This window comes from Lithobates pipiens, unplaced genomic scaffold (assembly GCF_037356315.1).
Source record: "Lithobates pipiens isolate NorthernLeopardFrog02 unplaced genomic scaffold, aLitPip1_a1.2 Scaffold_16, whole genome shotgun sequence".
In the NCBI taxonomy this organism is placed as follows: Eukaryota; Metazoa; Chordata; class Amphibia; order Anura; family Ranidae; genus Lithobates; species Lithobates pipiens.
This window is the reverse complement of record NW_027507748.1, coordinates 147,208,652-147,233,774: the sequence shown is the minus strand read 5'-3', so window position 1 is coordinate 147,233,774 and position 25,123 is coordinate 147,208,652. Positions and strand designations below refer to the sequence as shown.

Here is a 25,123-nt window from a genome sequence, read left to right as displayed (position 1 = left end):
CAGCAACTGCACTTGTAGTGCAAAGTGGATTTGTCTTTAGTAAATAAACCCCAAAGTCCAAGATACCTAATAATAATTTGCTGTGTACACAGCAAAATGCTAGAGTGCAATTTACCTAATGGAGAAACTATTTAGATTGATGTGTGTCCCCAAGGAAAGACATTGGTAGGGTTTTACCCTCACTTCCAGTTTGGCTATGTGACAGGAAGGGAATAAATTTGAAGGAGAAACTGGCAAAATTTGGGAGGTGTATTCACCCTATCAGGGGTGCAGACATCCCCAAAAAAAGACAAGACATCGAATCCCTCTGTACTTTATCCCCAAGCAAACATATGAAAGGATTTCATTTAGTTTAACTTTGCAAAGGCACATTTCTAAGTTCGACTGTGATGCATCTAAATGGCCCATTTAGACCTTGTTTAATAGAGAACACCAGTTGTCTTTCACTATAAACATTTGTTAGTCCAGTCCTGGAAATCTGCATCTGCTTTTACAATTAATTTCCATAAAAATTGGGATCCTGGAGCTAGATGCGCAACTGCTGTGTGCGCGGAGGTATGTACCCATGGCGCATATCTGGTTCCCAGAAGTGGTGGCCAGCACACAGGAATGACATGACGCCCCTCCAGGAAGTTGCTTGTACTGCTGCTAATTTCTTCCCACCACCATGCCCTGCTCACTGTTCTCTGAGGAAGAGATGATCCTTATTTGCAAATTAAGATAATTTTTGATTTATTTGTACATGGGGTGGTGTTTGTGTGGGTCGTGTACATGTCTAAATGATTTGGCCTCATGATATACACCTACTTCCTGTGTACAGATTCACTTCTGAGCCAATGCATATTGCGCGTGTGTGTGTGTGTGTGTGTGTGTGTGTGTGTGTGTGTGTGTGTGTGTGTGTGTGTGTGTGTGTGTGTGTGTGTGTGTGTGTGTGTGTGTGTGTGTGTGTGTGTGTGTGTGTGTGTGTGTGTGTATATATTAGGGATGCACCGAATGGGTTTTTTGGTGCCGAAACCGATACCGAAAATGAAAAATACACTAGGCCGAAAACCGAAACCGAAACAGCACCGATACCGAAAATGACTGTTTTCAAAAAATATTTTTGTACAGGAGATGGTCAGAGACTGGGGACATGGTACAGGAGGTGGTCAGAGACTGGGGACATGGTACAGGAGGTGGTCAGAGGCTGGGGACATGGTACAGGAGGTGGTCAGAGGCTGGGGACATGGTACAGGAGGTGGTCAGAGGCTGGGGACATGGTACAGGAGGTGGTCAGAGGCTGGGGACATGGTACAGGAGGTGGTCAGATGCTGGGGACATGGTACAGGAGGTGGTCAGAGGCTGGGGACATGGTACAGGAGGTGGTCAGAGGCTGGGGACATGGTACAGGAGGTGGTCAGAGGCTGGGGACATGGTACAGGAGGTGGTCAGAGGCTGGGGACATGGTACAGGAGGTGGTCAGAGGCTGGGGACATGGTACAGGAGGTGGTCAGAGACTAGGGACATGGTACAGGAGGTGGTCAGAGGCTGGGGACATGGTACAGGAGGTGGTCAGAGACTGGCGACCTGGTACAGGAGGTGGTCAGAGACTGGCGACCTGGTACAGGAGGTGGTCAGAGACTGGCGACCTGGTACAGGAGGTGGTCAGAGACTGGCGACACGGTACAGGAGGTGGTCAGAGACTGGCGACCTGGTACAGGAGGTGGTCAGAGACTGGCGACCTGGTACAGGAGGTGGTCAGAGACTGGCGACACGGTACAGGAGGTGGTCAGAGACTGGCGACACGGTACAGGAGGTGGTCAGAGACTGGCGACACGGTACAGGAGGTGGTCAGAGACTGGCGACCTGGTACAGGAGGTGGTCAGAGACTGGCGACCTGGTACAGGAGGTGGTCAGAGACTGGCGACCTGGTACAGGAGGTGGTCAGAGACTGGCGACGCGGTACAGGAGATGGTCAGAGACTGGCGACACGGTACAGGAGGTGGTCAGAGACTGGCGACACGGTACAGGAGGTGGTCAGAGACTGGCGACACGTACAGGAGGTGGTCAGAGACTGGCGACCTGGTACAGGAGGTGGTCAGAGACTGGCGACACGGTACAGGAGGTGGTCAGAGACTGGCGACACGGTACAGGAGGTGGTCAGAGACTGGCGACACGTACAGGAGGTGGTCAGAGACTGGCGACCTGGTACAGGAGGTGGTCAGAGACTGGCGACCTGGTACAGGAGGTGGTCAGAGACTGGCGACACGGTACAGGAGATGGTCAGAGACTGGCGACACGGTACAGGAGGTGGTCAGAGACTGGCGACCTGGTACAGGAGGTGGTCAGAGACTGGCGACCTGATAAAAGAGATAAGTGCAGCCAGTGTTGCCCCCTGTGATGTAGCCAGTGTTGCCCCCTGTGATGCAGCCAGTGTGTGTTGCCCCCTGTGATGCAGACAGCGATGCCCCTCTGCAGTGAAGAGAGCCGTCTGGTTGAATAGAGCGCCGGGAACATCACAGCTTTCATTTCAATAGCTGTGTGTTCCCCGTCGCGCGCCGTCACACACAGCCCCTCCCCCTTGTCCAGGCACTTTGATAGACAGATTACCCGTCCAATCTGGACGGGTGATCTGTCTATCAAAGTTCCCCGGACAAGGGGGAGGGGCCGTGTGTGACGGCGCGCGACGGGGAACACACAGCTATTGAAATGAAAGCTGTGATGTTCCCGGCGCTCTATTCAACCAGACGGCTCTCTTCACTGCAGAGGGGCATCGCTGTCTGCATCAGTCCTGCGCTATTCACCCCCATCATGGGAGGCACCAGGGGTGGGGCGGGGGCGGAGTTCCGCCCAGGCCCCGCCCCATTTTCGGCTCAATTATCGGCCGTTTTTTCCTTTCGGCAAATTGCCGAAAAGGGCATTTTCGGCCGATATGTTTCGGCGGCCGAAATTTCGGTGCATCCCTAATATATATATATATATATATATATATATATATATATATATATATATATATATGAGAGATGAAGGTTCTTGTGTAAACCAGCAGAGAGAAGTTGGGTAGATGCCACACTCCCAATTCTGGAGGCATAATAATGGTCTGGCACAGGGGTCTTCAAACTACTGCCCTCCAGTTGTTGAGGAACTACAATTCACAGACATGACTAGGCATGATGGGAATGTCAGAGTTTTACAAAGCCTCATGGGATGTGTAGTTCTGCAACAGCTGGAGAGCCATAGTTTGAAGATTCCTGATCACTCTAGCATGTCTTGAAACATTGTGTCTTGTGTAATGCTAAAGAAATATCGTTAGGAAAATATAAGTAGGTCATGGCAGTTCTAGATTCCAAATTTGGCACTTAGGATGGTCATGCACTATGCAATCTGATTGGTCAATCTCTGTACAACTCGATATTAAGGCAAAATAGGTAATAGGAAGACGCACTTGAACAATTCAAATTATAGGAAATCAAACAGGCTCTTGCACTGAATCCAATTTATTTAAGACCTAACTAATTGCAATGTATGGTCACCTTTAACCACTTGAGATCCGCGCTATAGCCGAATGACGGCTACAGCGCGGATCTCCTTTTCCGGGACTACGTCTATTGACGTAGTCCTGTGCACGAGCGTCCTGCGCGCCCCCTGATCGGCGATTCTACGAGACTCGCCTAATCACCGATCCGTACAAGGGGTCGATCCCGACCCCTTATCACGTGATCAGCTGTCAGACAACTGATCATGTGATAGAATGGAGCAGGTAATCGGCTATTATTCCTCCTCGCGCTGAGAAAAAAAAAAAGCCGATCACCGGCGGCCGTGATCGGGACATCAGTCCCGATCACGGCCAGCCCTGCCAGTGCCCACCTGCCCCCTGCCAGTGCCCACCTGCCCCCTGCTTTGCCTGCCTAAATAAAAAATGTGCCCCCCCTGTCAGTGCCACCCAGCAGTGCCCACAGTGCCACCCAGCAGTGCCCACAGTGCCACCCAGCAGTGCCCACAGTCTGCACCCCAGTGCCACATATCTGTGCCCAGCAGTGCCGCCCATCAGTGCCCAGCAGTGCCGCCGATCAGTGCCCAGCAGTGCCGCCGATCAGAGCCACCTATCAGTGCCACCTATCAGTGGTACCTATCAGTGCCCCTTAGTGCCACCCATCTGTGCCACCCATCCATGCCATCTTATCTGTGCCCGTCTTTGCCCATCAGTGTCGCCTTATCTGTGCCCATCGGTGCCGCCTTAACTATGCCTATCAGTGCCCACCAGTGCAGCCTATCAGTGCCGCCTCATTAGCGCACTTCAATGGATTTTTTTTTTTTGCATCTTTTTTTGTTTGTTTAGCAAAAAATAAAACTCCCAGCTGTGATTAAATACCACCAAAAGAAAGCTCTATTTGTGGGAAAAAAATGATAAAAATTTAATTTGGGTACAGTGTTGTATGACCGCGCAATTGTCATTCAAAGTGCATCAGCGCTGAAAGCTGAAAAATTGGTCTGGGACTAAGGGGGGTTTAAGTGCCCAGTAAGCAAGTGGTTAAAGATCAAGATCTGAAAATATTAATTTATTGGGTTTAGAAACACTTCTCTGTTCTTTTTAAATGTATTGAAAGATTGGGGTAAAAAAATTAAATAAAAAACACATTTCAAAGAAATATATTAGAAGTGATAGGAATAAGATTAGCATCAGAAGGGTTAATTAACTGAAAACACCTACTAATTGCCTAACAAGACACATCCAATGAGATGAAATTAACCAATTGTATTATTGGGTGTGTGCTATTATCAATGAGAAAACCGCAGTTACCCTAGAAACAGCTGCAGTTTACATATGCAGGTATTTCTTATCGTTATTTGCACTTGAATGTGTGCCAGTTCGCACGTTCGATTAATTACTTTTCAGGCGGACCAATTAATGTATGAACTGGTGCAGTGCGTTCTTCTTAGTAAATCAACCCCATAATCTTAATATAGCAGTTAACGCATTTCAGCCTGGTCAACCAGGCTGAAACGTGTTAACTGCTGTACTAAGATTATGTGTTCTGTGCAGAATTAATAAATGGAAGATGTTTAAGAGCAATGTACGAAGTTGCAGATCGTATATTGGATGCTTAAGCCTACAGCTGTGCGACTGTGGATCATGCCGGCGCCTGCTCAGAGGGATTCCTGTGAACATTTGGATTGTAGCACCTAACTCTTGGTTTCATTGGCATGAACGGGTCATCATTATTGATCGAATAAAGTCAATGGGATTTTGCTAACCTGTATGTAATACATAATAAATGCTGGAAAACAATACCTGCCACCATGTAACCTTACACTATGACCTGTTTATTATAGGTGCTCTGACCCCTTCCAAAAGTCAAGAAGCTAACGTAAGCCAATAGCAAAGAAACCAACAATACCTTTTTCTGTATCTTAGTGACCCTTTGGTGTCTGATGGGTTAAAACCACAGTCCATCACAAATTGGCTTTCATTTTTCACATCACTGGCTCGTACACAGCTGACATTTAACATTCAGTTTTTTAATTGCCAAAGGGAAATGAACCTTTAAATAAGCTTTTTTTTTTTTTTTTTTAAGGGAGGGGATGGAGGAGAACATTACAGTTCCCTGTGAAGCACTGCCTGTGACAGATGTGATAATGTTTGAAGTATGGTCATCCCTGTATGTGAAGCTGGGGCTCCCGGAGCAAAAAGAATGACGTGGGACAGAACTAGAATAGGCTGAAAATACAGAAGAACTTGCCTAGAGTAAAAAATGACCTCCCCGGGTCCATTTAAATTCATATGTGACACTGCCATAAAGTTAGGAACAGGTTAATAACTTTTTTTCACATTCACTGTGCTGTAAAACACAGTACGGTGTTTATTTTTACTTTGTGAAATAATTCCCTGAAGCAAAAATCACTGCTTTGAAGACAACTTATACATCAGCAACAAAGACATTATGTTTTTTTTTTTTTATCTAGAATTCCATAATGTTAAATTCATAGAGTTCACCGTTATAATATCTATATTACGTCACAGCTTATGTACGGAAAGAGTCCAAGAATGGGAAATAAACCTTCTTCTGTGCTGCACACACAGGTATGTAATGGCCTCCTGTATGTGTAAGTAGGATTGGATTCATAAAATTGGAAGCTAGTTCTTGGCTCATTTCTCCTGGGATAACGCGGTCAGTGTCACCGTAAACATGAAGAGATGGGACAGTGATGGGCTGTTGGTAAAACTGTACATGTTCAGTAGCACGACTTTTGAATCCGGCGACCAAGATAGCAAAGTCAAACTGGAAGCGAGGGTCTCCGCGTTGTTTTAATGCGCATATCATGGCCACTAGAGCAGCTCCTTGGCTGAAACCCAATATTCCGTTGAAGGGCCCAAGTTCAGAAAAGGCCTTAGCCACAGCTTGCAGTGATTCCTCTAATCCTACGCAGGTTTTGGTTTCATCCGTGGCATTAAAACTGCTCTGCTCAGGATCTGAGAACCACCAGCCCCGGGGATCTTCTCGTTGAATATCTGCACCCCCTTCATTGGAGTCGACATCTAAAGGAGAAAAAGTAGTCAGGTCTAGTAAGTCTATATTTTTTCCCCCATTTCCCAAGACAGAAAAACAAGGTATTTTTGGAAATGTATCTTAATTTACATACCCAAATGGGGTAACATCAATAATATTCAGCAAGCCCATTTATTAAGTTAACACTTTTTTTGTAAAATTGGGAACAGTCCAGATCTTATGGCTCTGGGGGAATTGGTAAGAGCTCCCTGCTAAAGATCCTTGCTCCAGCCTACTCCTCTTTGGAGTTTTGAATGTTCCGTGAGATAGGTATTCCTTCAGAAATCTCTTGTGAACCCAAGGCAGAAAGATTATGTGCTTTCCAATGGCAGGTTCTTGATGCCCGGGGCTCACAAGAAGTTATTTGACTGTTGCTGGATGTTATTCAGCCTGGAACAATATCACCATCTAGTGGTGAAGACTGGCTGTAGGGGACAGCACCAGAGGTAGGGAGTATTGCAGCTATAGTCTGTCTGGTCACTATATATATATATATATATATATATATATTTATATTTATATATATATATATATATATATATATATATATATATATATATATATATATATATATATATATATATATATATATATATATATTATATTTTGCCTGGTCAGTTTATTAAAACATAAAAAAACCTTAAGTGCAGTTAGGCTTTAAAACACAGACAGGAAGAGTGGGACCCTTGTATCTGCCCACAGTCAAGCGTGCAAATCTGGGAATTCAAACGTAGAGATCTAATTTCCAGGGTGCCTGAGAGACATAAGCAAAGCATGTAGAGAAGATTGGCTGCAAACTGGCGGCCCCCCAACGGTTGCGAAAACTACAAGTCCCATGAGGCATTGCAAGGCTGACAGTTACAAGCATGACTCCCACAGGCAGAGGCATGACAGTTTCGCAACAGCTGGAGGGCCACCAGTGTGAGACCCCTGATATAGAGGTTTAACACTACAGCATCAGCCAAAAAGTTGCTATATCAATTTTGGAGAAACAAGCATTCTTTTTAAGCCACGTGTGACTTGTCATGCGATTTAACAGTTCCAAAGCGCATGACACATCGCATCCGATTGTCAACAATGGAACTGTTCAAATCGGTGCGACTCCAAATTTGTGGTGCCGCGCTGATTTGAGAAAAGGTTCCTGCATAATTTTTTGCGATTTCACTTGCATAAACATCTGTGGATGAATGCCAGTCACTTCAGTGGGTATATGGAAGGGCTTACAACCAAACACAGATAGAATGCTTTTACAAGGGCCACACAGTTGACAAGTGTCCAATATACATTTAGAAATACTGTAGCAATGTTATAAGCGAGCTACAAAAATAAATAAATAAACTTTGGAACTGAATGGTCCTTATTCATGTGGTACTGCTTCAATCACCTCACAAGGTGATTGATAGATATGCTGGCTGCCTTAGAGGGGACAGGGAGGGGGCGGGACAAGTGGCGTACATACAGGAGAATTTCCTGTTTACACGGCGGCCTCTCTAATAGGAAGTTCCGTCTCCTGTGCTGCCATTTGATGACAGTTCTGTCCATCATAGAAGGCGGGACTTTGTATTAAAGAGGCCGCCGAGAAAACAGATTCTCCTGTATGTAATTTGTTGGTGCTCGTCCCGCCCCCTCCCTGTCTCCCCCAAGGCGTAGGTAGGCATCGAACAGGCTGCACTCATGGCAGTGGTGGGGCTGCACTCATGGCAGTGGTTTTAACTTTGGATAGTAAAACATTTTTTTCTCTGCCAGTAAATACAACCCACTTCCTGTTTCTTGTCTGGTCATTAGCCTAGGCTTATGACATCATGCACAGCTCTCGCTCTAACTCTTGTGAGAGGTTGCCAGGAAGGGAGGGGGGGGGGGGGGTGAGCCATAAGAGGGCCAATGAGAGTTGCAGAGCTGGAGCCATGGATCTGTGTGTCTGTGTAAGTCCAGGAAGTGAACAGACAGCAGCTTCAGTGGCCCACATTTAAAATGGATGCAGCCAGACTCAGTGGAGGGAGATTTCTGCAGCATATTTGGCAAGTACAGAATCACAGTACATATAAAATATGCAACATGGTCAGAGGGAAGCTTCAGAATGGCAAAGATGTTTTTATTACAAATTATGTGACTGCAGTTCCTCTTTAAGGACTTAAAACTGAACTTTAGACAGACATTCCGTACCTAACACAAACAATACAGCGGGGTAATCATTAATACATTGGAGAAAGCCTGTATATTTTTTTTAAACGCAAACAATGTAACTAAATTTGACTTGGTTCATGTTCCAATCCCTGTACAGCAGAGAGAGAGAGGAAAAAAAGCAGCGGATCAGATGTACTGCAGAGCAAGGAGAGTACTGACTGCAGTAGAGAGCAGAGTGATGTGCTCATCAGTGTGCGGCTTTTCCTTTCTATATCCATTTGTGAGGGTGGGAAGGAGACCTATAAAAAAAATGTGACTCTAAAGCAGAGAATGATGATTGGGTTCCCCCAGGTCCACGCCCCCCCCCTCCCCCCTGACATGGCTGTTACAGTGTGACAGCGCTTTGTAAATCTCAGCACTGAACAGAGAAAAAATATAAATCCTGGGAAAATGGCTTCTTTATATGCAATTCAAATTGGTATTAGACCCCCATCCACACAGGGGTGCTTTGCAGGAGCTACAGCGCTAAAAATAACACCTGCAAAGCACCCTGAAACAGCTGCTGCCATCTCTCCAATGTGAAAGCCCAGAGGGCTTTCACACTGGAATGGTGCACTGGCAGGACGCTCAAAAAAGTCCTGCTAGCAGCATCTTTGGAGCGGTGTATACACCGCTCCTGCCCATTGAAATAAAAGGGGCAGCAGCTGCTATACCTGCTCTGCTGCAGCGATTTGCGGTGGTTTTTAACCCTTTCTTGGCTGCTAGCGGGGGTTAAAACTGCCCTGATAGAGGTGCTAAAATGACTTCGCTGACGCCTCCCCCATCCCAGTGTGAAAGGGGCCTTATGCTGAAGGTCAGCTTTAAAAGCTGACTATATATGGGGCATGGTCTTCACCAACACTTTCTTGGGTAAACTGTGGTATAGGAAAGCCACTGGGAACCTGTTGCTTTCTAAATATGACAAAGAGGTGACATCACCAAAATTCAATGCTATTACTCATCTGATTGACAGTGTTGGTAAAATCTGGTAATCCACAGCATTGAATAAACACAGTAATGGCTAATGGGACCACTGTATTTTTATGGTTCAGTTGATTTTAGCAAGCACTTTGAACATCAGTACGGGCCTAGCAGGTGTGCAGTAAATGGGTTTTATCGTGGAAATCTACTTTGATTACAAAACTGCTTTGTTATGCTAATCTTTCAAATATACGTACAGTTCAACAAGTATGCTTTGACACCTTACGCTGTTGACAACCCGCTGCTGACAGTTTTGTTATTTTCATTTACTCACAGGTTTATTTTAAAGGAAATTTGTCACTTTGCCCATTTAGGGCTCCAAAAGCAAAAAAAGGAGCAACAGGGGAGCTCGCTGATGGAATCAGTGGGTGGATTTTATACAAAACCTCCAACATTGCATGGAACAGTCAATGTAACAAACTCTCTATAAAGCGTTGCCACTACTTTTTAGGCCTCACGCACAATGGACGTTTTTACAGCAGCTGTTTTTGGCTTCAGACGTTTTTTTCTCCAGTCAATAAACTCCCCATAATGTTATCCTATGTGTCCATGCACACGTAGGCTGTTATCAGCAGTTTTAAGCTGTAAAAACGCTCTAACATCAAAAATCGTTGATAAACGCTCAAAAACGTGGCTCACCAGCACTTTTGGATGTTTTTGATCCATTGAAAAAGAAAAATTTTGACAACATGGAAAAAGGCAGAAAACGCTATTGCAAAAAACATTTAAAAAACTCACTGCAAAGCTACTGGCGTTTTTATAACGCTATTTTAACGTCCAATGTGCATGAGGCCTTAAAATGAAGAAAGACCTGCCTGCAAAGAGGAGCATACTTCCCAGTGCCTCTAGATCTTCAGTCTCTTGAGAGTTAAGTTGGTTAAGGAACCTTCTGCATCTGACACTTCTGGTTGAGTCAGGTGTCTTGTTCCCCAATTGCGTGCTGTGGTTGCCTCTACATTGCCACAGGTTACAGGACTGGCATAGAGACTGGTGGAGGGAATCACAAGATGCAACAGTGGACGGAAATAGAAAAGTGCAACACACAAAAAAAATGTCTAAGCCCTTGTACACACGGTCTGAGATTCCGACGGAATGTTTCCTATCGGACTGTTTTGTCGGATATTCCGACTGTGTGTGGTCTGCATCGGACTGTTTCTGTCGGAATATCCAACGGACCAAGTTTTCCAACTTGCCGGTAAAATTTTCCGACAAAATGCTCCTATCGGACATACTCCGATCATGTGTAGCCTACTCCGACGGACAAAGTGCCACGCATGCTCAGATCAAATTCCTAGACCAAAGCTATTGGCTACTAGCCTGAACGTAGTCCCGTCGTAACGAAATAACGTCATCACGTTATGTACAATCGGATTTTCCGACAACTTAGTCCGACCGGGTGTATGCAACATCACTTCCGGACCTCTTCCGGAATTAATCCGTCGGAATTACTCCAACGGATTTGGTTGTCGGAATCTCCGACCGTGTGTACAAGGGCTTAGACAGAATTTCACTCTTAGGACACACACACTGTATATCCAGGCGGGTCCTGCTGTGGGACCACCCCTGTACCTGCAGGTGCAATCACCCACACAGGAAAAAGTGTTAATCCTAGAGGCAGGTCGCACATACTGGAAATCGTACCCGCAATGGGAACCGCACTGCACTTGCAGTTCCTGTGCGGGCTGCAATTCTAGAAGTGGTACAGGGACCTTTTACCTGCATTTCTGGAGGCATGGCAGCCCATTCAAAAGAATGGACTGCGATACCTGTGCAAAAAATTGTCTCGCAGAGCCGAATAGATGTGAACCAGGCCTAAACCAGGGTATCATAGAACTATGGGGTTCCTCAAGCAATAAAGAGTTTCAAACTTATTTTTTGTGTGAAAAAGGGGTGTGAGGGCTTCCCACTGACCATTAATATAAAAAAAGAGGTTCTTCTCCAACTGGCTACTTATGTATGGGACCACTACACCAACCACTAATATAAAAGGCACTTTTCCACTGACCACCAATGTTAAGCCTCATACACACGATCGGACTTTAAAGAAACTTTCCCGTGGATTTCTGTACAAAGGGTGTTGTCCATGAACTTGTTAAGCATACACATGATCGGACCATTTCAGCCAACTTTCACCAAATGTAGAGAAGGAAAAAAAAGAAAAAAAATCCACTGCGATCAATATACCACAGGATATCCCAATCTCGATAATATTTAATCAGTGATTCGCCATAAAGAGAAAAAAATGCTCCAATAGTGTAAAATCTCTCTTTTAATTTAAAATAAAAATAAAAATTGCACTTACAGACATGTAGAAAAGTTTAGACTTCAAAAGTGGGCAGCGCCGGCCATGCACGTACCCCCACAGACTTCTCCTTCCCCAGTCTTATAACCAGAAGAAAACAAGGTGATAACAGTATGACACACCACCCTACGCGTTTCGTGAAAGTTCACGTCGTCTTAGGGACTCAAGATTGGGATATCCTGTGGTATATTGATCGCAGTGGATCCTTAATGACGGAACTATCAATAGCATTGGAGGATTAGGATTAGATTATATTGCCTATATGCTATCTACCCTAATGCATCTGGTAAGGAGCCCATTCTTATCTTGGTGGTGGTGAAGTTTTTCACACAGATCACATTGCAAACAGGAATATGGAGTAAAGGACTTTTACGTTGCCAATCACCGTTTTGTCACGTGGTGGAATTAAGTTTGGATTTTTCACAGATGGACTGTTATGAGAGGACTAATTTAATGAATTATTCACTTTCATTTATTTATTTATTTAAATTTTTCACACAATTACTTGAGTTTTATGCTATTTTGTGCCATATAGGTATATTTTGAGGAGGATGGTTAAAGTATGCTGATGTATTCAGGTATTATCACTTGATCTTTCTATAACATTAGTGGTGTATTATTGGCTCCATCCAATATTAATTGCATCCAAAGTTTGTAATATCCTTCCTTCCCCTCTCCTTTGATAATATAAGGTTTGGAGGGGAGGGGTGAATTCAAGTGTCATTTGCTTAGACACTGCTGGGAGGAGCGCGGTTTTTTCAAACTTTTACCAAATCACGTGTTTTTTCTGCTCTTTACAGCCACCTTTGGTCAACTTCTGTATTGTTGTCTGATCTTTTGCATTGGTTCTGAGCATGCGTGTTTGTAAAGTCTGATGGTTTTCTTTATACACGATCGGACTTTGCTCCAACTGATTTATGTTGTTGAAAAGTTTGTCTGTTCGCACAGCCAACATTTGTCTGATGAAAACCAAAAAAGTTTGTCCGATGAAGCGTACACACGGTTGGATGTTGCCTTAACCACTTTCAGACCGGACCAATTTGCTGGTCAAAGACCAGACCACTTTTTGCGATTCGGCACTGCGTCGCTTTAACTGACAATTGCGCGGTCGTGCGACGTGGCTCCCAAACAAAATTGACGTCCTTTTTTTCCCACAAATAGAGCTTTCTTTTGGTGGTATTTGATCACCCCTGCGGTTTTTATTTTTTGCGCTATAAACAAAAATAGAGCGACAATTTTGAAAAAAACGCATTATTTTTTACTTTTTGTTATAATAAATATCCCCCAAAAATATATAAAAAAACATTTTTTTCCCTCAATTTAGGCCGATACGTATTCTTCTACATATTTTTGGTAAAAAAAAAAATCGCAATAAGCGATTATTGATTGGTTTGCGCAAAAGTTATAGCGTTTACAAAATAGGGATAGTTTTATAGCATTTTTATTAATAATTTTTTATTATTTTTTTTTTTACTAGTAATGGCGGCGATCTGCGATTTTTATTGTGACTGCGACATTGTCGGGGACCCATCGGACATTTTTGACACATTTTTGGGACCATTGTCATTTATACAGTAATCACTGCTATATAAATGCAGTGATTCCTGTGTAAATGACACTGGCAGTGAAAGGGTTAACCAGTGGGTGGCAGTGTAGGGGTTAAGTGTTCCTAGGGGTGTGTTACTAACTGTGGGGGGGTTGGGCTTTCATTTAGTGTACACTGATCTCTGCTCCAATCACATGGAGCAGAGATCAGCGTCACTAGTTGCTAGGCAGAATGGGAAAATGTTGTTTATACAGCATTTCCTCCATTCGACCGCTCCGTGAGACGATCGCGGGGATGCCCGCGGCGATCGAGTCCGCGGGTCCCGCGACCGGACTCACGGGGGTCCCGACCAGCGCGGGAGCGCGCTGCCGGCGGCGCGCTCCCGATGGCACGGCGGCAACGAATATTGGACGTACATGTACGCCAATATGCCTGCCCGTGCCATGCTGTCGACGTACATCGTCGTGCGCTGGTCGGGAAGTGGTTAAAACAGCTAATTTGCATGTTCGTTGTCAAAAAGTCTGATCGTGTGTACGGGCCTTTAGGGGCACTACAATTTGTACAGTTGGTATTCATTTTCTGATCATTATTTTTATTTGTTCCATTTTATGATTTTTACTAAAACAATTGTTTTTTTTTTTTTATAGAGTAGGGGAATGTTAAAAAAAAACAACTATCTGCCCTGGGTGTCAAATATGCTAGATATACTACATTCTTTATTCTTTTATGTATTATATTTACAACTTACTGACCACACATACATTATGTGCCCTGAGCTAGAGATGTAAAAATTTAGTAGGGCATGAAAATTATTTCATGGGTTCCTCTGTTTGGGAACGGCTGATCTAAACAATTGCACAATTAAGACATGGTCAGGGTCAGGTTTCATTATTTGACAGTGCTAATTCAGAGCAGCAGAGGAGGGAATTAATGATTTAAGCTGGAACCTTATGGGAAAAATGTCACACAATCTGGCTCAATGCTCCTGTTTAGCCTTGCCTGGCTGTAGGATAGAGTTGATAAATGTTCCCTAGGTATCCTCTGCAATAAAGACTTACAAAATGTTTGTTACAGGGTAGAGTGGGTAAAGATCAGTGATGTGGGTGCTGAACAAATATGAACCACATGCGGACTGCCCCCCTGCAATGTAAATGACGGGGCACAGGTAAAGTGACGGGCCCGTACGTCGCTGCCTTCTTCCTGTTATAGGGCGTGCGCATGCACCCTTTGTGATTGTACACAGCGGTAGCCAGTTGGCAGATCCCAGCCAAAGATTTATGGCTGGAACCGGTTGATCGTCTGTGTACAATCACAGTGTTGACAAGCAACACAAGGCTTTTTACAGAGAGAACAATCTCTCTGTTTCTCATCCCTGCTTTGAAACTAAGGCTACATGTACATAAGCCTACATTGGCAGCTCCTACAGTTGAGTTTAGAAGCTTTTAGTTTTATTTTTTTGCCAAAGCTCTTAAACTCAACTCTATAAAAGCCTAAGTGTCAATGTACACATAGGCTATTAGCAGAGTTTAGGAACTGCCACACTTAGGTGAGCTCCAATCTCCCTCCCCTGAATGCAGAAGAAATGCGTTCAGGATAAGAACGTTTTGACTGTTGGCCTTGGGACAACGCAAAACGCTGCAAAATCGTGGCACTATTGTCGCAGCGATTTGGCCATGTTTTGTGTTTTCCTGTAGCCGTGGTACATGATGCCTAATAGATATATTAGAGCTGAACGATTAATCGTTAAAAAAATTGCAATCTCGATTCAACCCCCCTCATGATCTTAATCCAGCATTTCCATGATTCATTCATGTAAGTTCAGAGTCGTTCTCTGCTAACTCACAGCCGTCAAAAAAATAATAAATAAAGAAAGAAAGCGGCAAATGTTTATCAACATTGCTTACCGCTGGGCGATACTTTATAGCTATCTTTTCGTTCTTTTAGATCAGGAGTCTCAAACTGACGGCCCTCTAGTGGTTGTGGAACTACAAGTCCCATCATGCCTCTGCCTGTGGGAGTCATGCTTGTAACTGTCAGCCTTGTGTAACATTGGGGGATGTTTAACTCAGTGGCAGATGCCTTTCAGTAAGTTCACAGCGAACAGGAACTTTTGTTTAAGGGCATGGTAGCCCACTTTTATTAAAAAGGAACAACATAAAGTTCATACATGCACTTGGTTGCCCACACAGGGGTTCTTCTGCCAAAAAAACAATACATGAAAAATGCCAAGCCACCTGGCTCTCTTCAGCAGCACTGCCACCTAGGCTTTACAATTCAGCCCTCTTGGCCTTATAACAGGGTTCCCGCACAACCACTGTACCTCTTTTCAGCGTCCTTGCTGCTCAGGCCTTCCACTTCAGGCTCTCATTTGTCTCATATGCGCACAGCTTTAACACACACAGTGTCTATCTAGAAAGCAGCCCCTCACTGCTCTGATCCTCAGACTTGTGTCTCTGGCTTTCTCTAGTGCACACCCGCACTCTCTGGACTCCTGGAGACCTCCTGTCTCTCTGGGTGGAGCCCAGAACCCTAATCCTAACTTTGCTATAAGCCCAGGACCCACCTGCTCAATCAACCAGCCAGACTCCTGGCTGTTCCAAAAACCCGGTCCCAGGATTGGAGATTCCATCCCACCCATAACGCTATGGAATCTCCGGGCTCCAGGTCCCCAAGTGGATTATACAAACTTTGGAGGAAACTGATAAAACAGATTCCTCCACATTAAATACTCCTGGAGCCCCTCAACCTGCCTATTTGAGAACCCTGGGCGACAATTACTAGGACAGGGAACTGTACTGTCACACTTGCAATGCCTCATGGGACTTGTAGTTCTGCAACAGCTGGAGGGGCCCCAGTTTGAGACTCCTGTTTTAGATCAAAGGGGTGAACTTCCGTCTGTAAAGGAGGATAGTTTAACCACTTAAAGCAGGGCTCGACAAACCCCAGGCGCCAGGTCGCCAATGCGACCAGAAATCGCGACCTGGCGCCTAAGCTGCCACCAGCCGACTCACTATCGATGCCCCAGACATGCAGCAGCATTAACACTGACTGCCGTCCTCCTCCCTCCTTCACACTCTGCAGCACCGCGCTGTGTGTAAAACTGACACGCAATGGAGAGAGGAGGATCTGTCAGCCTGATGTCGGGGTGGGCGGGACCCGGCCGGGGTGGGGGCGGGACCCAGCAAGCTATCAAACATCAGCCAATGGTATCTGGGCGGGCCGCTACGTGTATGTGGCCCGCCCCTTTTCTTAAGCAGCCCAATCGTTGGCTGGTGTTTGATAGCTGCTGAGTCCCGCCCACCCCGGCCGGGTCCCGCCCACCCCGACATCAGGCTGAAATCTGACATATCCACCTCTCTGTTACTTGTCAGTTTCACACCCCGGCAGGGTCCCGCCAGCTCCTCTGTTACATTTCAGTAACAGAGTGCTCCGTGTGAAACCTGCCAGTGCCAATCAGTGCCACCTGCCACCAATCAGTACCAACCAGTGCCACCTCCAATCAATACCACCTGCAACCAACCAGTGCCACCTGTCAGCGCCAACCAGTGCCAGCACCAACCAGTGCCACCTACCAGTGCCACCTGCCAGCGCCAACCAGTGCCACCGCCAATCAATACCACCTGCCACCACCAACCAGTGCCACCTGCCACCAACCAGTGCCACCGCCAATCAGTGTCACCTGCCACCAATCAGTGCCACCTGCCACCGCCAATCAGTGCCAGTGCCAACCAGTGGCACCTGCCAGTGCCACCAATCAGTGCCACCTGCCAGTGGCAACCAGTGCCATCTGCCACCGCCAATCAGTGCCACCTGCCACCACAAATCAGTGCCACCTGCTAGTGCCAACCAGTGCCACCGCCAATCAATACCACCTGCAACCACCACCCAGTGCCAATCAGTGCCACCTACCAGTGCCACCTGTCACCGCCAGTCAGTGCCACCTGCCACCACCAACCAGTGCCACCTACCAATGCCACCACCAACCAGTGACACCTTCCACCGCCAATCAGTGCCTCCGCCAATCAGTGCCACCGCCAATCAGTGCCACCTGCCAACACCAACCAGTGCCACCACCAATCAGTGCCATCTGCCAGTGACAACTAGTGCCATCGCCAACCAGGGCCACCTGCCATCACCAACCAGGGCCACCTGCCATCACCAACCAGGGCCACCTGCCATCACCAACCAGGGCCACCTGCCAGCGCCAATAGTGCCACTTGCCAGTTTCAAACCAGTGTCACCTGCCAGTTCCAAACCAGTGTCACCTGCCAATGCCAACTAGTGTCACCTGTCTGTGCCATCTGGCAGTTCCACGTGCCTTCCAGTGGCAACCAGTGCCACCTGCCAGTGCCAGCCAGTTCCATCTGTTGCCAGCCTTACTCTTTCTGGTCAGCCCATACCCCTGATGTAACAGCGTTTCAATGGAGTTATTGACTGGGTGCTCCATTGCGAGTTAGGGATAGGGGGTGAAAATGAGTGGCCTTACCCCGGGAACTGAAAAAAAAACTGGCTCCTAACTTTTTTAACTGGCTCCTAAATTCAAAGCAAATTTGTCAACCCCTGACTTAAAGACTAAACCTTTTTTTTTTTTAAATCAGTATTTTTTGCTAGAAAATTACTTAGAACCTCAAAACATTATATATATTCTTTTAGCAGAGACCCTAGAGCAGTGTTTCTCCAACAGGTCTTGTATTCATGATTTTCCTCAGATGAAATGGCTGTGGCAATTACTAAGGCTTGGAGGAAGAAAATAAAAAATTCAAGTACTGTAGTTAAAAATAAACGTAAAAAGTAAAGTTAGCCCAATTTTTTTGTATTGTGCAATAGTTGATGTTACGCCACGAGAATCGTGATCTTTAGTCTAAGCAAAAAAAAAAATTGTGCTTCTCATTTTAGCCAGAATCGTGCAGCTCTAAGATCTATTAGTCAAAGCAGTACACTTTACACCTAGTTAGGCACAAGTTTAAGCCCTTGATTGCCCTAGATGTTAACCCCTTCCCAGCGAGTCTCATTAGTACAGTGTCAGTGTATAGTATTATCACTGATCACTGTATTAGTGTCACTGGTGATGTCAGTGGCAGACTGCCTCACAGATCTGTTCTATTGAGGCTCCAGCTCTTTCTGCCCATGAGGCTGCCATAGATCTTGTCGAATGGGCTGTGAGGTCTGCTGGTATTGGGAACCCTGCTTTCTCAAATGCTATACCTATAGTCTGTCTGATCCACCTAGCCACTGTAGTTCTAGATGCTTGTCCTCCCTTTCTAGGGCCGCTAAATAGAACTAAAAAATGACTAGACTTAATGAAGTCTTTCACCCCATCTAGGTATGTCAGTAAACACATTCTGACAGCGTGCAAATGAAATTGTTGCTCTCTCTCGTTTTTGGGGTTTAAAAAATAAATAAAAGAGGGGCAAAATAATCTCCTCTAAGCAATAAAACTGGGAGGTGACCTTGGGAAGATACAGTGGGTCTTGCCTCAGAACCACTCTATCCTCCAGTTCCAACAAAAAGGGTTACTTAAAGGCCTGAGATACTCTCAAAACACAGCAGCCTCAGATGCCTCCCTCACACAGCTGGGGAAAGCTTACAGCATCTGGTATTCTCGGGCAGTCTCACATCCATATACTAACCAGACTTGATCCTGGTTAGGCTTCGATCAACAGAGATCAGGCATGATCAAGGTGATGCGGCCACAGTCCATCTGATGAAAAATGAATGCATTAGGAAAATGCTGCAATGCCAAACACCACAGTGGCTCAGATGCATCTGACAACATTGTCCATTGTGGGGGGATGTGGACACTGCCAGATCACTGAACCTGAGAGCGATGCACCTGCCTAGTAGCAGCAAGAGACTGGGTCTCCCTTAATGTGGGGTCCACTCCCCTGGACCTGTATGGCCCCTGCAGGAAAGCACCTTGGTCAGAACATTGCACAGGGTCCCATTACGCAGTGTCCAGCGCCATAAGGCTGTATTACAGGCAAAACCTCAAAGAACCTTCTCTCCTTCCAATAAGGCTCGGGTACCATCCATTTCTAATAGCTTTTTTCGAATGGATCCGATTGAAGTCCATGATTCCTAATAGAACCATCCAGACCTCGAAGTATGCTCCAAGGAGCACATGTCACATCAGTGACCACCCACCTGGCAAAAAAAATGGAGGTACTACCTGTGTAGGAAGGAAGGGTAATATGGGGAGGACTTCTTGTTTGATTGATTTACCAGTGTCCATTCACCAATAGGTGGCGTATAACCCAGTTAGTTATTATGGCTGCTCTGTGTGCCCTGATGTACGATAAAAAAAAAACATCCAGATCTTTGAGTAGATCTTTCTAGTGCCCGGCTTCCTAGGAGGGTGTCAATAACTCTCTCTGAGTATCTCCCTCTCAAGAGCCAGGCCATCAAGTTGAAGAACCCCGGGTTGGGGTGAAGGACCGACCCCTGTCGAAGGAGATCCTGTCTGGGCGAGAGATGCTGTGGAGGGGAGACGGACTATTTTCTCAGAGTAGGAAGTCATGTCCTTTTTGGCCACCAATGCTGTATCCCTTTGCTCGTGAGGACTGCAAACCTTAACAGAGACTGATGTTCCAGGGAAACTGGGACATGGAGGTAGGCATCCCTAAAATCTATTGTAGCCATGAAGGGATCCTTCAACAGATGTTTGCGCACACTGTATATGCTCTCCAACCGGAAGCTCTTTTGCTGCAGAAACTTGTTCAGCTTCCTGAGGTTTATTATTAGGCGAAATTTCCCTGATGGCTTCTGGACGATAAAGACATGGGAGTAAAATCCCTGGTAGAGCTGTTCCAGTGGTAGGGGGACGATTACCTCCTGCCCCGCCAGATCCTGCAAGTTGCCTAGCAACCCTGCTGCCCTTAACCACTTCCCACCCGGCCAATGCACATATACGGCCGGGTGGGAGCCGTCTACTCCTGATAGGACGTTCAGGAACGTCCATCAGGAGGAGCGGGATCGCGCGCGCGCGTGCCCGCGCAGCGGCGCGATCCGGATGCGCCCGTGTCACCGGGACACGGCGCATCTCAGATCGGCAGGAGGGCTCTGTGATTGGCCCTCCTGATCACATGACGGCCGTGTCCAATCACGGCCGTCATGTGATGTAAACAAACAGCCGGTTGCTAGGCAATCGGCTCCTCCTCTCCTCACACAGAAGTCATCGCTGAGGAGAGGAGAGCAGATTGCTGCAGCCGGCTGATGATCAGTGAGTATGAGCTGTTTTTTACAGCTTTTTACTCACTGATCTTCAGTCTAGTGTAAGCACACAACACACCACACAGTGTAAACACAGTCCCCACATATGTCCCCATAACACACATGTCCCCAAAACATACATGTCCCCAAAAAATAAAAACACATGTCCCTAATAATAAAAACATGTCCCCCACATATGTCCCACTAAAATCACTTGTCCCAATGATTATGTGCACACATATGTACGTGATCACCTGCACACATATGTACATGATCATTTGCGTACATATGTCTGTGATCACACAAACCAATTATTATACACTTAACAGAGTTTTTTTTACCAAAAACATGTAGCAGAATACATTTTGGCTTAAATTTATGACAAAATGTGATTTTATTGGATTTCTTTTAAAATAGAAAAAAGAAAATATTGTTTTTTTTCCAAATTTCCGCTTTTTTGCGCTTATATCGCAAAAAATAAAAAAACGGGGTCGTGAATAAATACCACCAAAATAAAGCTCTATTTGTGCGAACAAAATGATAAAAATTTCATTTGGGTACAGTGTAGCATGACCGCGCAATTGTCACTGAAAGCGCTAGAGCGATGAAAGCTGAAAATTGGGCTGGGAAGGAAGGGGGCGAAAGTGCCCTGTATTGTAGTGGTTAAAGGATCATTGGGTGGATGGGTCAGTATAAAGCTTCATGGGGGAGGAGAGAGTGGGATAACTCGGGCAGGATCGGAACTGTGCCCAAACACTCCTGAGCTCATTGCGTTTTTGTTTTGTTTTTGGATAGAGTGGAGTGTCAGGTGTTTATCACCACCTGTACCTCTGTTAGTGAGATTTACCCCCTCTATTTGTTCTGTTTACTGTTATCATCCACATGAAAGATAATAACAAATTTTTGGTTTGGGAAGAGAAATTTTCCAAAGGGGACCCTAGTTCTGGTGACACCCCAGGATTTCCTCTCACTTCCTGTTTGGCTATGGGACCGGAAGTGAAGGAAAATCTCCCCAATGGGACACAGACGGCAAATCAAAAACCTGACAAGTTATAATGTGGCCAGCGGCCGCAATGTCCGCCTAGGACATGACAGCGATCACTTCTCCCAATGACAGGGAGCATTAGATCTGTCATGTTGCTAGGTAGAAAATGCAAATGCCTTGTTTACATAGGCATCTCCCCGTTCTGGCACTCCGTGACACGATCACGGGTGGACATTGAGTCTACGGGGCCCGTGGGCCACGGAGCAGGCGGCTGCGCATGCCCGCCCACAATGCCGCGTCTTAAAGGGGATGTACCTGTATGCCCATTTGCGCAGCCGCGCCATTGTGCCGACGTTTATCGTCATCCACTGGTCAGCAAGCGGTTAACCTATCCAACATCTAATTTAGGAATACATATTGGATTGAATATTTATTAAATCAAGAATATAGTGTCACTTTTGTTTACTGCTAAAGTTTTCCAATACCACAACCAGTGGCGGCCCATGCATTAAGGGCGCCGCCCCCTCCTGCCACCCCTCTATCACCAATAGATAAATAGATTCATGCTATGCACCCCCTATTCAGGCGCCCGGCCCCTTTTCGGGTGCAGGGCGCCTGAATGACAGCAGCGGGGGGGGGGGTTAGAAGCACCTGATTAGAGCCATAGGCGTCAAAAAAGGTGACCAGCTTGCAGGTCACTCAGCTGTGTTAGAAAAGCAAATGACTATTCGCTTTCCTAACACTAAACCGCCTCTGCGCCAATCAGGTGCTTGTGGTCTGTTACCTGTCACCTGATTGGACGCCTATCAGGAGGAGAGGACTGGAGGAGACGCATGGAGGACCCCGCTCGTCGCTGTCACCTGCTGCCCCACCAAGACAGGATAAGTGCTGGGCAGAGGACGAGCAAGGTCACACTGGCATCATTCAAGGGCACACTGGCAGCGATTGAGGGCACAGTGGCTGCGACTGATGATTTTTTTTTTTAACATTTTTTGTACCCCCACCACAACTCATGGCCATAACACCCTGATATAAAGAGAGACAAGAGTGCTCACTACAAACAACCAATCACAATCAGATGGAGCTCTTCTATTGTACAAGGACAGCCCCCTTCATACACCAAGTACAGCTCTCAGGGGTGCAGGAAGCTCCTCAGTCAGGCAGGTCACGTGGCACACCTGGGCTCCTCGGTCACGTGCCCCCGGAGCTCTCTTTACCTGGTGGTTCTGGGATGAGCAGAGGAGCGCTGATCATTACCAGCTCCGCCCGATTCTTCAGATTCTTCCTCAGGGATCCCGTCCTCTCCCAGAACGATCGCTCATTCTGCCAGTAGCCGTGCAGCGCCAGGATCCTCAGAAGCGATCTGCCAGCTTTGCCTTCTGCTGTGGAAGCCGCCATCTTGCTACACCCGGAACTTAGAGAGAAGTCACCTTCAATTGGCTGGATGTCGGTGACGGGAAAATAACTTCCAGCTCACTCTGACATTAAAACTTCTCTGAGAGATAAAAGTCCTGTGAATCGCGGATTACATGCAATGAAAGCTGGAACGGGTGTGACTAAGAATAGAACTCTCTCCTTTCCATTCACCTTAATGACTCCATAATTTACATCATTTACACAGAATTCTCTTATTTTCGTTATTCCTAAATTATCATCATGATCATAGCTATCCAGCTTGTTTGCTTCAATTTGGGAACTCAGCTTGCTATAAACTTAATGGCACTGTCAGTGGGTAAAATGGGGGATGTGTGCATGGGAGAGGAGCGCAGAGGGTACGACGGGGGAGGTGTGCGTGGGAGAGGAGCGCAGAGGGCACGACGAAGGAGGTGTGTGCAAGAGAGGAGTGCAGAGGGTATGACGGGGAGGTGTGCATGGGAGAGCTGTGCACAGGAGAGGAGCGCAGAGGGTACGACAGGGGAGGTGAGCTGTGTTCAGGCGAGGAGCACGGAGGTTATGACGGGAGGTGTGCATGGGAGAGCTGTGTGCGCGGGAGAGGAGCGCAGAGGGTACGACAGGGGAGGTGAGCTGTGTTCAGGCGAGGAGCATGGATGGTATGACAGGGGAGGTGTGCATGGGAGAGCTGTGTGCGTGGGAGAGGAGCACAGAGGGTATGGCGGGGGAGGTGTGCATGGGAGAGCTGTGCACAGGAGAGGAGCATGGAAGGTACAATGGAGAAGGTGTGCTTGGGAGAGCTGTGCGCAGGAGAGGAGCGCAGAGGGTACAACGGGGAAGGTGTGCATGGGAGAGCTGTGCGCAGGAGAGGAGCGCAGAGGGTACAATGGGGAAGGTGTGCATGAGAGAGTTGTGTGCAGGAGAGGAGCGCAGAGGGTACGAAAGGGAAGGTGTGCATAGGAGAGCTGTGCGCAGGAGAGGAGCGCAGAGGGTATGACAGGGGAGGTGTGCATGGGAGAGCTGTGCACAGGAAAGGAGAGCGGAGAGTACAACGGGTTAGGTGTGCATGGGAGAGCTGTGCACAGGAGAGGAGAGCCGAGGGTACAATGGGTTAGGTGTGCATGGGAGAGCTGTGCAGAGAGTACGACAGGGGAGGTGTGCGGGGAAGGTGTGCATGGGAGAGCTGTGCAGAGAGTGGTAAAATAAAACAAAACAGAAAATAAACCCTTGCCACTTTGGGCGTCTAACTACAAAAACACAGGAACCTGACTACTTGTTCTACCACAGCCTACCTCTGCCCAGACACTTGGTTGTCACACAGAAATAAACAGAGGCCTTAGTCACACAGACTTAAAGTGGATGTAAACCCGATTCATGAAATTTGAGCTGAGCATATATAGCTGTAGTGTTTCCTTATCTCTCTTCAAAGCACTATGTCCTGTAGCTTTCTCCTGCTCCATTCAACTATTATCAGCCTGATAACTTCTGACAAGTTCTCCGTCCCATATGACAAAAGCAGCCAGAGTTTTGTGTTGAAGAGGATGCTATAAATAGATTAGCAGAGCCCTGAACTATTCAACTATCAGCTCTGAAAATCTCTACCTAGGAGGAGAGGGGTGTGTGCCTTTCCTCCAATTGGCTGTCTTGGCCGTATCCCCAGCCTTCACTGGAGTGTAGAACAGGAAGAGAAAACGATCACAATCTGAATGCGCTAAAGAATATATAAAGGTGAAAACAGCAGATTTACATGTAAAACGTATGTAGGGATATTTGTTTCATCCCTGTGTATCATCTGAGGCTATTCACTACACTGGGTATACTGTATGTGAGGATTTACATCCATGTTCATCTCAGCATTCAGAGCTATTGCTGCTCCCTAGTCTGCAATGCACAGGGATCTGGTTCCAGGGTGGAGCCACTTGTTGAAGCAACCAGGGAGTTTTATAGAACCCCGAGGGCTATCTGTTACACCCGAGCTTGTTAACCCCAAACAGACTCACTACACAGCACAAAAGCAA

General features: G+C 46.5%; 1 protein-coding gene across 1 annotated transcript; it reads right to left on the bottom strand.

The window, feature by feature from the left end:
- Positions 1–5,283: 5,283 nt before the first annotated feature.
- On the bottom strand, positions 5,284–23,433 carry OVCA2 (OVCA2 serine hydrolase domain containing). Its single transcript, XM_077480580.1, has 2 exons — positions 22,931–23,433; positions 5,284–6,517 (listed from the first exon to the last, which is right to left on the bottom strand). Exons 1-2 carry the CDS (start codon positions 23,109–23,111, stop codon positions 6,003–6,005), a joined length of 696 nt encoding a protein of 231 aa, XP_077336706.1. The 5' UTR covers positions 23,112–23,433; the 3' UTR covers positions 5,284–6,002.
- Positions 23,434–25,123: the final 1,690 nt, after the last annotated feature.

What these genes read in the sequence shown, in the direction of transcription:
- OVCA2 (XM_077480580.1), bottom strand. Translation starts at nt 23,111, where the DNA reads ATGGCGGCTTCCACAGCAGAAGGCAAAGCTGGCAGATCGCTTCTGAGG. An exon ending in GCTCATCCCAGAACCACCAG is followed by an intron (nt 6,518 to 22,930) that starts GTAAAGAGAGCT and finishes TTTCTCCTTTAG; the next exon opens with ATGTCGACTCCAATGAAGGG.